Here is an 18,146-nt window from a genome sequence, read left to right on the forward strand (position 1 = left end):
AAGTTAACACTTACTATCAACCTTGCAATGTAGAACTAGAAATTTCATTCCAATGCTAAACTTGCATCCAGTTTAAGAATGAAAATTGTAGTTGAATTTATGTCATTCATTACTGATTTCTGTTAATTACGGGAACTGCTTAACCAAGTTAACTGAGAGGAAACTTGTTGATAACTTTAAATTATTTTTGTCACATATAAACTCCACTTGTTTGATCTTTTAGTATGAAACAAGGAGTGAAGTGAATCTTCTTAAACAGAAGCGCACTCTGTAAATGGCTCACTCAAATTCAAATATGTCCTTTTTAAATAATAAAATTGGTTACACCTATAATTTAGAAGGGATGTCTGATTCAGTATTTAAAAGTAAATGGTTCATCAGATATAAGTTTTGGTCCTTAATTTGACGAATGAGCAAAAACATTAGGCCACACCCATGTCTTTCTAATGTAACGTCTCAATAAGCAAACAGCAAAAATATTGTGAGCCTATTTTAATGATGGGTCCAATCTAAATCTCGATTCTCAACTCCACCATATCTAGAGAAAAGATTCAAGTTTTAAGATTTAATGGATTTTGATGGGAATCACTGCAATAGCGGTAAGAGATGTGGTTGTCGCAATGGCATGAGATGATCAAAACGTTGCTAGGGTTATACGTTATACTTTAAGATTTAAAATTGATTCAAAATGAAGTTTAAATAGCAGAGAAAGAAACCTAAAAGGAAATTTTGACCATATCATATAAAAATTGTACTCGAGTTCAAGAGAGATTCAAGACAAAATTGTTTAGATTTTGGTTTTGACATTTGTATTCTTGAATCATACTACCACTAAAGCTTATGAATGAATGTACTCACTTTTGGCTCAGTAATGAGTTTAGGATGATTATAGATGTTTGAGTATGTTGAGAGGATTGACTCACAGTCCCATTTCTCTTTCTCTTCTATCAGAACGAATCTTTCATCCTCTAGGCTAGACGTATCTGAATCTGACAAGAGTATGTTGTTACCTTCTGGATCTGGTACCTGAAATGAACAATGACAAGATATTCTGTTAAGTAAAATCATAGCAAATAAATTTTATTGGAGAGTACACCATTATGGTCCATTTAACACCTTGGGTCAAATATATCATTTGTAAAACTATAGTTCGTGTCAATCAGGATAGGAAGTGGGAAGGACGAGAGAAAGGCTCTTGACAACAAGAGAGTCACAATACTGCTCACTGCTGTAGTTGACACAATCTATAACCAATGGTAATCCCTCTAACTCAGTGGTAAGATCAAATACTTGACATACAGTCGGGACCACGTAAGTTTGTAGTTGAGGGAGGAGCCTATTTACCATATGGTTTTGGATGAACCAATGAGAACCGTGCGGTGTTGCCAAATCTAATAATACCAGCTGATTTGAAAATATTGCTTAGTATATTTTAATTAGTGTTGTCAACGGGCGATGTGGCAACGTCGCACTAGCCTTGTTTTGTGATTGGCTGCAACCAACTGCAAACTTACGTGGTCCCGACTTTAGGTCCAACCTTCAATCTTTAATAGGATTTCAATTTCCATCCTAAGCCAAGGCACAATATCCAAGGAATGTACAATAAAAATGAGGGTTGTCTGTAAATTAAGGTTTGCATCAAACTCTTGTTGCAACTAAGCAAGCTGGTTCAAATCCAACCACTGCATGCTGTGTGACGCTGTGGGACCCAGTCCCACCTCCCCTTGTCGAACAGTTAATCTCTTCATAGTAGTCTAGTGAGGGAAACAAAACCACGATTCCATCAAGTGTGAATCATCTTCTGTGATTAGGTCTCAGTGGGAAGGGTCTACTTATGGATAATAATAATTGCCAGTAATCATACATATTTTAGAAAGTCGTAAACATTGTACGAGGATGGTATGGTAGCGAATGTTCATTCATTTTAGTATTTGGTGTCTGCGAGCCAGTACTTTTTGCTTCAGGTCAGGTGGGGGTCAGGTTTAAATAAAAATTCAGCTAAAATTAATAAAAATTAATTAATAAAAATTAACTTTTTTAGTAGGGCTCACAATAAATTTAAAATTGTATTAACTTTTATTACTTTTTATAAGAAATTATTTGTGGTATTACAATTGATCCAAACAATATTGCATCCCCTATATCGCAATAGACTCGAAAGTCTTTGAAGGTCACAACGAATTCGAGAACATCTTCTATAACATTGGCAAAATCGTGAACGTCTAACATAATTACGACAAATCGTAAACCATTTTGACTCCTAGAAGTGATTCATAAAAATCAGTTTTCGTAACATCGTTTACGTGGATGTTAAACTTTAACCAGGTAATTAGACCTATATATTTAGTTTAAAGTGTATACGGTAACTTTATTACCATATTAAAGTTTAGATCTTTCTGAAGAGATTGGTTTTTATTTTAATGTTCTAAGATTAGTAGATATTTAAATATAATGCACAGCTCTGAAATAGCTGAATACGGGCATTCGACTAACAAAAACATGGCCGTCATACAGTAGAAAAATAAAATAATTCTGTTTTTGTACATCTAATAATGTGTACTTTCAAGGATAAAAATATCAAAAAAATTTTAAAGTCTTGAAGCAACCATCTTTGGACCACTTGAAATGGATTGACCCTTGGAGGAACTTGTGGTCACGGTGAATCTGAGAACTTCTTCTACGTTCACAGCAAGATCGTAAACATCTTCTGCAGTCACCCATAAAGTAAGAACATATTCACGGTAAGACTATTAACATTTTTTGCAGTCACTATGAAAAAACCCGAGAACATCTTCTAGTCTCAGCAAAATATTCTGCAGTTAGAGTGAAATGAAGAACATCCAAGGAGCCAATTGTAAATATATCTGTGAGATTACGGCAACATAATTTTTTTTACTCCCATGAACATGACAAACCATTGAACATCACCCACAATCAGGACAAAATCATAATTTTATATCGCACATCTTTGCAGACGCTTTCTCTGAGGCAAAAATATAAACTTGACTTCATTGACCTAACCTAACCTTGGCCAGACAATATTTTCCATCCCGAACTGAAGCCTCACCTGAACCAAAAATATCAGGGACCCACAGACCTTTGATAGTGATTTAAAACTTTGTTTGCTAACCAAAAAGTGTAAGGGGTTTTACAGTCCTCGATAGTCTTAGCGACGTCTCTTTATCAGTTACCTCTTCCTCAGTCACACCAAAGTCCGCACAAAAAAAACTATTTACTGTCACTGACTCAATTAAATCTGAAGTATAGTCACAGCTTATACAGGGTGTTGAAAATGTCTGGAACCAACATTATATCTGGTGAGTGGTTTAAGAAAAACAACTGATATTTTGTGTACGGATATACTATGGTTTTACCTATCTTTTGATGCCTTATGAAATTTTTTACCACTTATAGGGAACGTCCTGTGGAGGATGCAGTAAAAAGTTTTAATGGAAGCCTATGCTAAATGATACATCATTTTAAAGGCCATTTTTTTCTGAGTAAGGAGCCGCAAGTTTCATCTCAAAAGGACCACCCTAGCAAAAATGGCGACTGTTTGAAATTTAAAAACCCACTTATAGGGAACGTCCGGTGGAGGATGCAGTAAAAAGTTTTAATGGAAGCCTATGCTAAATGATACATCATTTTAAAGGCCATTTTTTTCTGAGTAAGGAGCCGCAAGTTTCATCTCAAAAGGACCACCCTAGCAAAAATGGCGACTGTTTGAAGTTTTTGAAAATAATTGAAAGCTTAATTGGTATTTCTGTTAAAAATAAGTTTAGTAAAACAACACAAACAATTTAGTTAAATGTTTTTTTTTCAGTCATTTTTCAGTTCACCACGTGATAAACTACTGTACTTCGTAACTGGCTTGTAATAGCATTTAAAGGAAACAAATACGGACCATTTAAATAGCAATGGGTTTTTAAATTTCAAACAGTTGCCATTTTTGCTAGGGTGGTCCTTTTGAGATGAAACTTGCGGCTCCTTACTCAGAAGAAAATGGCCTTTAAAATGATGTATCATTTACCATAGGCTTCCATTAAAACTTTTTACTGCATCCTCCACAGGACGTTCCCTATGAGTGGTAAAAAATTTCATAAGGCACCAAAAGATAGGTAAAACCATAGTATATCCGTACACAAAATATCAGTTGTTTTTCTTTAACCACTCACCAGATATAATGTTGGTCCAGACATTTTCAACACCCTGTATATACACTGTGCTAGACATTCTAAGAATATTTACAACTACCTCCTAACTCTCCATCCACCCATTAGCCACATTAACTACGTTCACAAATATGTCTCTATTCATGTTCCTCGCTTAGAATAGTAGAGGGAGAGGTAAAAACCACGGCTCTGGTGTCAAGATTTGAAATAGCTCACATGAGTGTGGCTGGTAATCATTGGATACCTCAATTTATGCACAGCCTTCATAGTAACAGTTTGAGTCTCCTTCCTTGGGTTGACCTTATAAGCCAGGTATGACTATAAGTAGTAGATTACTTGAAATTAGGTTAAATTTGGGAATTTAGCAAATTTCCCTATAGGGATGAAGCTATTATTACTGTGGGTACAGTAAAACCTACAACTCACAAAGTCGAGTGCAGGTTTGCTGCAACAGGGTTATTATGATAAGGTATTGATTGAACAACGCATTGATCTTACTTTAGAACGTGTGTCAAACTCTTCTTCAGCCAGTCGCAGCACCATGTCATCAGCTGGATTTATTTCACCTTCGATCTCTTCACAGTCCAAAGCTCCTATCTCATTTTCATCATACTCAGCAAACATCTGAAACATTTTAACTCATTAGGCTAGTTGTTACGTCAGTTTCAGTGTTGCTACATCTACTGAACTACTGTATAATTTTTTTCTGTTGATTAATATTGAACAAAATACAAGAATAAGCTTTGTTAGGGAAACAGGTTTTAAAAAGAGTGGTGGCATTATAAATAACATGGTGTTTCAAAATGAGGTTTATGGTTTGGAATGGTAAAGACTTTTTTTTAAGTGAGGGGATCAGAGGCAAAAAAACCCCATAGTTTTGTTTTAAAATTAATAAGGCATCCAAAATGTAGCCTACAATTAGTTGAAGGCTTAAAAGGGCAGTTGAGTAGTTAGTCCTTATTTAATTGAAAATTTGTAACACTCTCTCCTCCAGTGACAGGAATTCTGTACATCCTTCTTCTGGAGCGTAAATATGTGAATAGGTTTATTATTTTGGGAACGACTGCTGAGATAAGGTTTAAGGTGAGAAAACAATCACACATTACTGTCACTCAACCACTTAGACACGTTTTTTATTTTTCTGTGAAAGGAGCAAGACCAAGTCTTACTGCCATAAACATTGCATGCAATGTTGCCATTATGATTTAGGTTTTCATCTGTGTGTAGCCCTAAAAACTTCAGGAAAATTTGTTTACAGGACACAACAACAACAATTTATCAATCTAAACGTCCTATTGTTTAGAGCAGTATTCTTCCACCATTATTTCTGATATAGCCTACAACACCACAAGAAAAACATAATTATTTTTTTCATATGGTACCACTTTGTCACTATTAAGTAGAATTTGAAAAAAAATATTATGAAGGTCATATGCTATTTTGTTAACTGGTATTAACATAGAATTCAGAAACTTGATTATAATTAGATATAAATATGCTTATAATCATGTACGAGCCTTGATCATTTCTGAAAAATGGCAGCAAGCTTTCCTGGGAGGGATATATTTATTCAATTTAGCACCAGATGCAAGACTTTTTTGCTCATATAAATTTAAAGTGCTAAGTAAGTAACTATGTTAAACTAATGAAATTACTTTTTCTTCGATCATACGTCTTGATTATTTTACACAGTTGCCATTAACTATTACAACCAAACAATCCTAAAATGTACTCATACTTATGTCGTCATCACGTACCACCACAATGGTTTAAGCATACTACAGGTTGGGAAACATTGGCTTAGAGGAAGAAGATTAGTTCAGGTCTACCAACCTTCTCGAACCGATCGTCCAGCAGTGTAAGTTGGTCGTTACGAGGCACGACTGAACTGGACATAGAAAACTCGGTAAACCTTGACTTGGTCTCTTCTTGGCGGAAGGAGCCGATAGTATCGTCCGACTCTTTACTGCGACCTCCCACCGTACTGACGCTACCTTCATCTTCACTGAGGTCATCGGAGTCTATGTACTCATCATCATCTCCTTCATCCTCAGAACTGAAAAAAGTGTGCAAGTTAAATACAACCTAATTATAATCAGTAAACAGAAGGAGTAACTATGGGGTTTTATGGGGCTAATCCCAAAAACATGCATAGCTGTTGAACTGGAATGTTTACAGCACTGCGGATTGTGCCATGTTGTTCGGAGTTAAAAGTACAACAACATAATAAGTTTTCATTGAAAAAGTTTAAGAAGTCTTTGTAAAAATATGTTTTTTGGGGTTTTTATTAAGCGATCCACATAAAAAATTAAAAATTTTATGTTTTTGGCCCCTGGACAAAAATTGATTTAACATTAACATACCTTCGTCAAACACAATTAAAATTGCACAATTTTTGGCTTATATATATATGTTTTGTTGCAAAGACAACATTTTCAAAGCTTGCAACTTGTCCAAACAAAATTAAAAGGAACACAAGATGAATATAAAAATGGTATGAATACACAAACATTTTGATAGCGCTGTCACTGAATCGCTCGGCGCAGGGTTGGTAGCAGACTGGAGGACATCATGCCATCTCCTCTCCATCCCTTATCATTGATGTTATCACATCTTCGGTCAGCTGTTTTTAATATAGAATTGTATTGAAGATCGAGAGAAAACGGAATGGTAGCTTTTTTTGTTGTTGATGATGTGGTGCTTACTCTATTCATCATTGTAAATTTTATAAATCCCAAACACCTCAAGGCGTGTGAGTTAGCTATCTTTCCAATAGACGTGTAAAATTTCTTAAATATCGTATATTGTGGTAGCTCATTGACTGATTTAAGGGCGCGCTTTACCCCTGACGCGCAACCGAATGCAAGGGTTTGCAAGATTTCTCTTTTCACCTGCTACATTGAAGATAGAATCAAATTTAAGGTCTCATATTAAAGAGGATGAAATTTTCTATAGTTCTGCGTTTCTATATTTCAATTATCTTTATTACACACCTTATAAACTTGAGTTTTAGTACAAGAAAAAAGGGCCTTTTCGACTAGCCGTAACTTATTTAAAAAACGTTATTTGAAAATTTTAAAAACGCAGAACTATAGATTGGTCTTTTTACTACTATAATCCGTTTAGAGTGCGTAGCTATCATTATTGGTTAATTCGAAAAGAGTAATCTTGGAAACCTCTGCAAATTAAAAATTACCACTGTGCGGTGCCGGCGTCTAGCGACAGCTCGGGGAAGCTCGCCGGAAATCCCCCTCTCAGCACCGCTTCTCACCCCTCCAATGCTTGATCCACGTGTTTCCATCTGTCAAACCCGGCGCTACTCTACCTCTGTGTTTAACTGTGTTTGTGAAGTTTAGAGATAGTTAAAAGTGAGTTTTTAAATGCCTGGAACTTCAAGGAAAACTCGTGTCAAACGACATTTGACACTTTCCACTAAAAGGAAAAGGTCTACAGCGAAGAATCTTGATAAGTGGCGGGAAAGAAAGAGAAATATTTGGTGAGTGGTTTGTTATATTATTGTTATTATTATTGTTAATTATGTTTAGGAATCAATATAAGCCAATTAATAAGCAGATAAAATAAGTACCGTAACTGTCTTTATAGGTTTGAAGGTCATTGTCAAAATAAGGCGAACTTATGACAAATAAGGCAACAACTGTTATAAGGGTTATAGCTACCAACAGACTGTCATTGTTTTGTTTATAATCCATAGCAAAAATCTATACAATCTATATCAGCTAGTACTTTGTGCAGTGAAATATAGTAATAAACAGTGTACAAATAAATCTTAGATCTGTGTGTACCGGATAAGTAAATAACAGGGGGCCATTGATAAAAATCAAATTATTAGTACCAGTTGTTTATACTCAATACAATAAACGCGCGGGCAATTTTTTAAATGTGTTTTAGATTACCATAAGCGGGATAACTGTATGATTAAAAAAACGAAATACTTGCCTACTTAATCAATTGATAGATACTGGAAAATGTGTAACGAATATCAAAAGGTCCTTTTTAAAAACATTGTTTTTAAATTATGGAAAGTTTAATGAACCGGAATGAGCAATAAATAATCATTAAAAGGTTTAAAAAAGGTAACCTAATCATTATTTAAACTACCCATTTTTTTCAGCCTAGTATCTGCAAGCGAATGTCAGTCTAACGCTACTGTCTTCCATGATTTGCCAAAAACAGATGAATCAGGCATTACTTCAAAACATAACACAGTCATGTCAGAAATGAACAACAATGATGAAATAATAGAATCTACTGATACAAGGTAAGGTAATAATTCGCCCTGCCTGCCCGTTATTTAGCTTTTCATAAGGTTTATAAAGTATAAATGGTATTAAAGTATAAAAGCTCCTTCGAAAAAATGTTGGAATGCATTTTGAAGATCAACTATTTAGCTATAACATTACCATTACTAATTAATCCTCTGCATTTAGTCGATCCTTATAAAATAACTGTTCATTGTTGCCAAACTGTGTAGGCCTACAGCTAACACAATCACTCGGAGAAATAAACCCAATTATTATTGAGTACAGTAGGTACAGACTTATCATATACCTTGTTCAGTATATATTTTTTTCAGCTTCGTACGCCTCTCCGAATGTCAGATTAGCGACAGCTTCCATCACAGTACTCCTAAAGACCATGATATAATTTCCAAAAAGGATAACGTTACTGAGGCTGAACCTACAGGAATACTAAACAATGATGATCTGCCTGATGCTGGAAGAGAGACTATTACCATCAGGTAATTAATGCATTATAAATAATATTGATGCTAGGTATTTTTTTTTTTCCAATCACTAACCTTATACAGTAGTATTAACTCGGTAATACATACAATTTATCTTTTTATCAATTGTACAGAGAATTAAAATATTAATGTTCTAACAGTTACTTGATAAATAATTAGAACTGACTAAAGTCAGTATAAAGTACAGTATTAGTAACTATTGTTGTTCATGAAGTTAAAACTATGTATTTAAAAATGTAAAATGTCTACCTATGTAGAATGTTTATTAAAACTACATTTGTTAATTTTAAATCGGTAAATACGTTAAATTTGATTATGTTTTTTGCAGGCGGAATGACAGTCTTGACAGTGACAGTGACGATTCAGACTGGTTAGCCGGAATTGAGCTTCTCGCTCCCAGGTATTTTCTAAACTATGTTATTTCTTAGAAACTCCCTTTAGAGAAAAATGTATTTTTATGTAAATTATTAAAGAAAGATGGGTAATACAAACCTATTTTTTATTACTGTTAATTTTTCACAGTTTAAAATGTTATACACTACTTCTGCATGCTTAATATATTTTTTGCCCTAAAAGTAATTTACGAAATTTTAATTCACATTATAAAGACAATTAACAGTTTAATAATTAACAATTAACATTTATTTTTGAAAATAGTTTCTAAAAAAGTAGCCTAAATGAAATACATCTATGTGAAGTCTGGTCGTTGACTTTAGAGTGTATGATAATTATTCGACTACAAGTTTGGAACTTGATAAATTTGTGTTTACAGAGATGAAGAAGATAACGAAGATATTGCCAAAGAAATATCCATACATGGAAGGAGGATAGTTAACATAGATCATTTTATCAAATCCCTGCAATCTCTAGAAAACCACGAGCCTTTTGACTGCAAGTTTTCAGATATGTATTTGATAAATGACAGACACATTGGTCTGATAGATGAATTGACATTCCATTGCAAGGTTTGTCGGAGGATTGAAAAAATCACGACGGACATATTACCTAACAATGGAAATGTAATGAATGTGAATACTTCAATGGTAAGTATTAAGACTATACGCGCGATACCATTATTAATTGAAATAGTATTGTTGTATACAGCACCAGTATATACAAGGTGATATCAAAATACCCACGTTGCAGCAGACCTTCATACTAAGTGAATTTCCAATGCATAAATGTGTCTCTCACTATTACACAAAGTCACTTAAAAAGAACCCCTACTTACCACTTACAATTCTATAAATTTATCTTCTAAACTACAGTATAAAGAAAGATTATTAAGATCGGTTAATATCGTATAGATAACTGATTTATTGCAAAATGTTTCATACGATACATGCTTATTTTGACTAAATGTTTTATTATTGCCGCAAAAAAGCATGTATTCTATTAATTTTGTGACTTAAGATTGAACTATTACGAGCCAAAATTTAAAGTGCCACGTTCGATAAAAAAAGATTTAAAAAAACACTTCATTTAAAAGAAATTTGTGAGAACTTTATCATTGACTGCTTAACTTTTACTATTTAATTAGCTGGTTAATTACATTTACATTTAGATACATTAAACAAATATTATATAAGTTACCTTATGTAAAATTACAATTACAGTAATATTATTCATGCAGGTTGAAGGTATGACCAATATCGGCCAAGGATATAGTCAACTGGAGGAGCTGTGTTGCAGTTTAGACATGCCGTGTATGTCTACAAAAACGTATAACAAACACCAAGAGCTCTTATATACAGCCATTCATGAATGCTCATGGGAGAGCATGGCTGAAGCTGCTAAAGAGGAAGCTAAATTAGCGATCGAGGAAGGCAGAGTTGATAAAGAAACGGGAACTCCAGAAATTACAGTAGTAGTCGATGGTGCCTGGAGTAAAAGGTCTTACAAAACCAACTACAATGCTCTCTCCGGAGTGGTAAGTACATACGTGTAAGAAATGTCCTATGTTGATGAGGGAAATGGTCTTTACCTTTTTTATCATTTAAAATTACTGAAAACATTAGGTTTGTTTTTAATAATAGGTTTGGCTGAAAAAATACTATGTTAGTTTTGAAGTTATTGTTCTATGTCCAACCATTGCAGGGATATTAAAATTGCTAAACACCAAATTGCTAAAATTGCCATTCATAAATCGAAAATAAGTGAAGATATAAACCTAAATAACTGGAACTTGGTATGAAGCTTCATTCACTTTATTGAATCATATTGATGATTGCATAAAACACACTAATTATGCTTGTAAAAAAATGTACTATCATCCTTTGAACGACCATTCTTATTGCGTCACATTTCATTTTCAAGGCTTGCATCATGGGGTATAAGACCAAGAAGGTTCTCTTTGTCGGGGTTCGCAACTCTTATTGTTCTATCTGTGCACGGGCTGAGTACAAACAAATCCAACCAGCTGAACATGTGTGCTATAAGAATTGGACCAAGTCATCGACGGCAATAAAGGCTGACATAATAGTGGAAGGGTTTAAAAAAAGTATCGAGATGTACAACTTGAAGTACGTGAATGTAATAGGTGAGTATTTTGTCGTAGGTTTGTCTATAGTTTACTTGCAGATAGGGTTTCTTAAAATATCGAAAATGCAGGCAAAAATTACCATAACTTTTTTTTTTAGCTACATCAATCAAATTTCAGATTTGTCTGTACATTTCTTACAACTATGAACGTTTTCGATAATTTTACCCAAAATATGAATAAATATGAAAAAAAAATTACATTTCATAGAATATGAAAACAGAGATAAGTCTTATCTCAATTTCTATCGGTCTGTCTGTTAATTGGCCTATTGTTTCATTTATATGTACGTCCACACACACACACACATAAGGTAAGGGAATTTTGAAGTTTGTTGATTTATGAAATGTTTTTAATAATTTTTAAAATGATTTGTGGAAGTCGTTTGTATTCGAGATTTATATATTGTTGCCTATGTTGTTTCAGGTGATGGTGATAGTAGCGTCACGTCAAAACTTACTGAATGTCAGCCGTATGGTCCACGTACACCAATAATTAAAATTGAGTGTACGAATCATCTACTCCGAAACTACATTAGAAAAGTGAGAGACATTGGTGAGCAGAGAAGAAACCAGACCGGCCCAGTCCCAGGAGAACTAAGAGATAAGGTGCTCAGTAGTTTAATGAGACTACGGCACGCAGTAACAGGAGCTGTAAAACACCATAAAAAAAATATGGAAACCCAGCGTCTTCACGAAACTGTAAAACTCCTACAATCCGACATTATCAATGGGCCAAATCATGTGTTTGGTGATCACTCCAAGTGCCCAAACTATTTTTGCAAGCGGCAAAAAGAGGGAGATAGGAATTATGTGGAGCTTTTAAAATCCTATGGTGTTTGGCAAGAGATCATGGCTGCCAATGCTTATCTAACCAACTTCACGTACAGCTTACTCCAATGTGTAACCTCAAACATCGTCGAGAGCTACAATGCTATAGTATGCAAACTGGTGGGGGGTAAAAGAGTAAACTTCATTCAAAGGAATAGCTACACGGCAAGGAGTGAGTTGTCGGCGTTGACGATGAATAACAGCGAAGAACTACATAGGGTTATTCATAAGAAGTTGGCATTTGGACTGAGCCCAGGACTCCACTCAAAGAGCTTGGCTGCGAGGAGATAGAGGAGGAAGTCGAAGCCAAGGAAAAAGCTTTTTCGGGAGCCGATCGCCAAAAAGTCACGTATTATGTGTGCCGACAAAGACTATGGTGATGTGCCGGTTCCGGACCTTGAACCGGATGTATATGAAAGTAAAAAATTCCATTTCATGAAGTCATTAGAACTTGACGCTGGCAATCGAGATCAAATTGAATCAGATTCTCGTGGCCAGAGCTCCTGCGAACTTTGGAAAAATGAACGAAGAAAACGATTGACAGCTTCAAATTTTGGCAAGATTTGTCGAATGAGGCAGTCTACTTCATGTCAAAAAACGGTGGTGCAATTACTCTACAAAGAATTCACCGGAAACAAGGCAACAAAGTATGTTATGGAAAACGAGAGAGTTGCCATAACCGCATTAGAAGACCTACTCTTGGTCAAAGTTGAAGATTGTGGACTCTACATAGACCCACAACATCCATTTCTTGCAGCATCACCTGACGGAGTGTGGGATCAAAAAGCTTTAGTGGAGGTACGTGGACTTTTAAATGTTGCATATTTATTACACCTTCATTCTAAATCTTTCATTAAATCAAATATTTGCTGAAACAAAGAACAGAAAATATTTGGTTGTCATACAAGTATCAACCAGGTGAAGCCACATAACAAGTGTCATCCCTTTCCATTAATAACATTAATGATATTTGTAAAATTTGAATTATTCTCGATAAGAATAACGTAGCAGCCTGAGTAGTCAGGTTTGCTGTAACAAGGATCACAAATTATAGTTGTTAGACAAATCTCAAATAGGTGAAGCTATGTAGGTGAACCTATATACCCAGTAAAAAATATGGATTTTATGGTAATAATTAAGAGAGGCATATCATTTTACTTATTCTCCATAAGAATCATAGGGGGATGAGTACTCAGGTATGATTGTATGGACTTAATCGGCAAAATTGTGTTTTTTGAGCAAATATCAACAGGCGACAATAAGATTAAGCCTCATACCAAAGTGTGTCAGTGTGTATGTTCATAAATAGGCGAGAAATAAAATTATTCTTATTCTTTATACGAATAACATTGGACAACGTACTGTGTTTAGCACTTTTATCTTGGTATCCTATTGACATAGACAAATGATCAAAACACCCAAATCCATTTATTTTATTTTAATTTTGTTACAGGTGAAGTGTCCAGCGTCTGCTAAAAACCTAACACCAGCAGAGGCAGTGCGTCAGAAAGTGATAAAATTTTGTTATCTCAATGACGAAGGAGAGCTGAGATTGAAAACACAACATTGCTACCATTACCAAGTGCTAGGGCAGCTTCATATAACCGGGAAGAAATACTGTTTGTTTGTAGTTTGGACACCTCATGGTTTGTCAGTGGAGAAGATCATGAGAGACGATGAGTTCTGGAGGAAGAATATGGAAAATCCACTAACTGACTTCTATTTCAAATGCATTCTGCCAGAACTTATTGATCCCAGATACCCAAGAGGGCTACCCATCAGAGATAGGATATAAATTCTATTAGGGTCTATATCCGAGATTTAATTCATCAAATCATCAAAATCTATAATCCATAATCAACTCAATCATCAAATCCTTATTAATAAATATATTTTCAAATAATTTTATAATCCTACCGAGTTTTTAAATAGTTGCCATGTAATCCAGGATGTGGACTAGGGTCCTGTTGGAAAATAAAATAATATTAGGTACCCTTTATGTATTTGTTGTGTATACTTTGCATATAGTGAAGGACAAATTATAATGTGTATTTGTACGTCATGTACACAAATTTCCTTTTTTTACTGCCAATGTCCATAATTTTAAGATGTCTAATGGTGTAGAAAAAAAATAATAATTTTGAATAACAAACATAGCTTACTTCGCTACATTCTACCATAGATGAAACAAACTTGTTGCTTAGTCTATGATTATACTGTACGCGACATCGGAGCGCTTACACCCAGTAGTAGCCTAGTTTGAGTTGTGTGGTTGTGTTGATGCGACGAGGCAAGGCTACCGAAAAGCGCTGGTCTACTGTGGCCGTGGCTGGCAGTGAGTGGTGCGCGGGCGGGCGCGACTGCGCGTGCGAGAGCCATCTCAGTCTCAAGCGCTGTGCAGCCCGGAGTTCGCTGCTTGCCAGTTGCGGCCATCTTGCCATTTCCCCTCTCGCCGCATCGCTCCTAGCGCTCCCAGCTCATAACGGCGTAACTGGCGTTAGCAACAACGATCGCAGGATTTCTACTGCGGGTAAAGCGCGCCCTTAAGTGAACCAGGTTAAGGCAATGGCTGATTCCCGATTAGAAATTTTTGGAGTTCGTCTATGTTTCATGTAACGGGTTTCAAATGCCTGGCCTTTCGGCCTATATATTTGCGTGGATAATCTAGGCAATTAATCTTGCAAACTCCAGTCTTGTTTATTTTATTTTTGGTTCCTCTATTGTTAGTTGTGCAAAATATTTCTAGTGTGGTTGGTTGTTCGGAACGTAAAATTTATGCCTTAGTTATTTAATTCTTTTTTTAATCCGAGTTACAAGCTTTGAAAATTTTGTCTTCGCAACAAACATATAAGCTATTAAGCAATTCTAATTGTTGGACTATTAATTAGATGGAGGAACGTAAAACATATATTTAACTAGATAAGAATACTAAAAAAAATATTAAAAAAGGAGGCCTGGAGGTTTTTGTTTAGTTCCTACTTAGTTACCAAATTTCATCAAAACGGATCACAAGTGTAGCCTGTAGTTTTGTACACATCCATACACATATCTATACTTATTTAATACGCAAGCAGGATTTTTGTGACAATTACTCCTCCGAAACTACTGAACCGATTGACATGTTTTTGGTGTCATCGGAAAGAGCGTAACGTAAAGTTGTGCAGGAAACTTTCTTTTTAGGGAAATAATTAGAGAGTGAGGCCCTAGGGCCCTTTAAAGTTTCGTATTTCTCCATAAGATTAACATGGGAAACAAACATTGTTATGAAACTCCAGCTGTTGTCAGAAATGCTGTTCTACTATTTAATTTAATTTGTTTACAAGGAAAATAATTGTTTCTTGGTGACATGTGGTCAATGAATTATACTTTTGCATATATTTTAAATGCAATACACTATATATTTATCAGTCGTTATCAGTCAGCCGACCAGGACGGACCTCTTATCAGAGATCGTCTGAGCCAGGCCTATACCTGCTCAGTCACGGACTTAATTCATAACCTCAATTCTTGTAACCTATATATTTTTATTTATATACTGTGGTTCATTAGTCTTCCCAGTTTATTATAGTTGTGACTATGGCGGAAAAGTGCGGTAAATGCAAAATAGACCTGTCAAGTGGCGAAATACCCGTAAAGTGTGTGGATTGTTCGAGTGTGTTTCATCCTGCGTGTACAAGATTCGGCACTACGCAGAACCTAACCAAAAACAAAATTAAATCCTGGAAATGTGATCAGTGCGACCCGAGTGTTGTGCGACCGGAAGAAAGTGTAGCAGTATCAAACAAGGTATTCTTCGATGCTATTAACTCTCTTAAAACTGACATTAATACTAATACTGATACAAAAATATCTGATGTTATGGAGTGTATCAATTCACTCAAAGTGGACCTGCAAAAGTTCGAGGGTAGACTGACATCTCTAGAGGCTAATTTCACAGAGTTAGATCAGAGATGCTGCACGTCGGAGCAGGCCAGCGCAGAGATAAGCGACCAAGTGAACAAGATGCGTCAGCAGTTGCGCGAGACTGAGCAACACTCTCGCTGTGCCAACATAGAGATTGTTGGACTGCCTCTTACCAAAGATGAAAATATCTACATCGTTCTACAGAAGATTGCCAGCGTCATCGGGGTCGACTACCAAAGGGGTGATATTTCAATAGCACACCGTCTTCGCAAGTACTCGGAGAAGCTGTCACATCCACCGATTATTGTGCAGTTTGTCTCCCGCACCTTCAAAGAGTTGTGGCTCAGCGCTGCCAGACGCAGAAAGAGTTTCAAGGCATCTGATCTGGCACGTTCACTTCCATCCACGGACGTCTACATCAATGAGCAGTTGACACCCCACAACAAGCAGCTGCTGGGTACTGCGAGAAGACTGCAACGGGAGGGGAGGCTGCATTTCGCGGGATATTTTAACGGGAAGGTGCTAATCAAACCCACGGAGAAGGACTCGGCCATCCGCGTGATGGAAATCAAGGACTTGGACATATACAAAAAACCTACTACACACGAGGAAAACGTGTCATCCTAAAGTAGGTAAACTTCTTCACTATACAAGTCGTAAACATTATTTTTTTACTACTGTATCATTAATATAGGCTTTTCTTTCTTGTGATTAAAACTGATGGTTAGTAACATAATTATTTAATTAGACTTTTGTGCTTTCATTTAGTATAACTAGATAAACTTTCGTTATATTTCTTGCCCTCAAAAGTCTAGTGTTATGTTTATCATTGTTTATTAAAAAAATACATGCAATATCTAATAATATATTTTTAAATGCAATTAATAATTGATGGTAACAAGTATTTTAAATTTCCATGATTGTTGTTAGTTCCCAGTTATAGGTATTTTATGATTCGTATCACATGTTCAGGGTAAAAGATATTTTAGTTTTTCATTACTGTTACAATTATTTGTTATTTAAGGTTAGTATAGCTTTGGACTCCAAAGCTCAATTTTAATATGTTCAATATCCTAACTTTTACAACTCTGTTACAATTATTACTTGATTTTTTATTATAATTAGTTTTTTCCTACTTTAAATTCAGGGTCCTTGACTGGGTGGGAGGCTGTGCAGAGGTCATGTTGGGTGATGTGGATGACGATATACTTTCATTTAATTCCTGTGTAGCATTAGACACAGAGACGGATTATTTTAATTTTTTTAATACGAAGCTTAATGATAGCACGTTAAAATTATTTCACATTAATATTCGTAGTATCCAGAAGAATTTTGACGAGTTGTTAGTCTTATTACATCCGTTTATTCATAATCTTGATTTCATTGTTCTTTCTGAATGTTGGTTGAGGGGTGGGGTGGGGGGAGAGGTTATAGAGGGCTTTGACCTTGTGACTACAGATAACTATCGCAATCAAAATGACGGTGTACTAGTTTATGTAAATAATCGTCTGGCTTTCACTTATGTACAGATTACTATTGGAGACGTTTTTGGTTTACGCTTGAACTTTACTTTACACAGTGAGCAATACATTCTCACTACACTGTACAGAACTCATGACAGCAACGTTGACCTATTTTTATCAGAACTCGAAGAATTCTTTAACTATTTGCCTTTGAATGTAAAGGTGATTTTTGTGGGTGATATAAATATTGACTTGCTCAAAGGTAATCTCATTTCTGACAGATATTTAAATTGTTTGATAGGCAATGGCTTAGTTCAGTGTATTGATAAACCCACACGTGTCTCCTATAACTCTATGTCTTGTTTGGATCATATATTTGTCCGTATTGCAGATTTAAAATATATAAATACAGCTATTTTTGAGACAGGTATCACCGATCACTATGGAACTGCACTGAATTTGACTGTAACCACG

At 35.4% G+C, this 18,146-nt stretch overlaps 1 protein-coding gene across 1 annotated transcript in view; it reads right to left on the reverse strand.

Moving 5' to 3' along the window:
- Positions 1 to 18,146, reverse strand: part of LOC129004183 (protein LTV1 homolog) — a 29,363-nt gene that overhangs the window by 1,878 nt on the left and 9,339 nt on the right. Inside the window, exons 6-8 of the mRNA XM_054432644.1 lie at positions 6,006 to 6,228; positions 4,671 to 4,796; positions 859 to 1,026 (exon numbers count right to left, since the gene is read on the reverse strand). Coding sequence (XP_054288619.1) covers positions 859 to 1,026; positions 4,671 to 4,796; positions 6,006 to 6,228 — 517 coding nt within the window. The remainder of the gene's footprint in view (positions 1 to 858; positions 1,027 to 4,670; positions 4,797 to 6,005; positions 6,229 to 18,146) is intronic.

Source organism: Macrosteles quadrilineatus, unplaced genomic scaffold (assembly GCF_028750875.1).
Source record: "Macrosteles quadrilineatus isolate MER2022 unplaced genomic scaffold, UCM_ALF_1.0 Scaffold_9__3_contigs__length_116548681, whole genome shotgun sequence".
Classification (NCBI taxonomy): Eukaryota; Metazoa; Arthropoda; class Insecta; order Hemiptera; family Cicadellidae; genus Macrosteles; species Macrosteles quadrilineatus.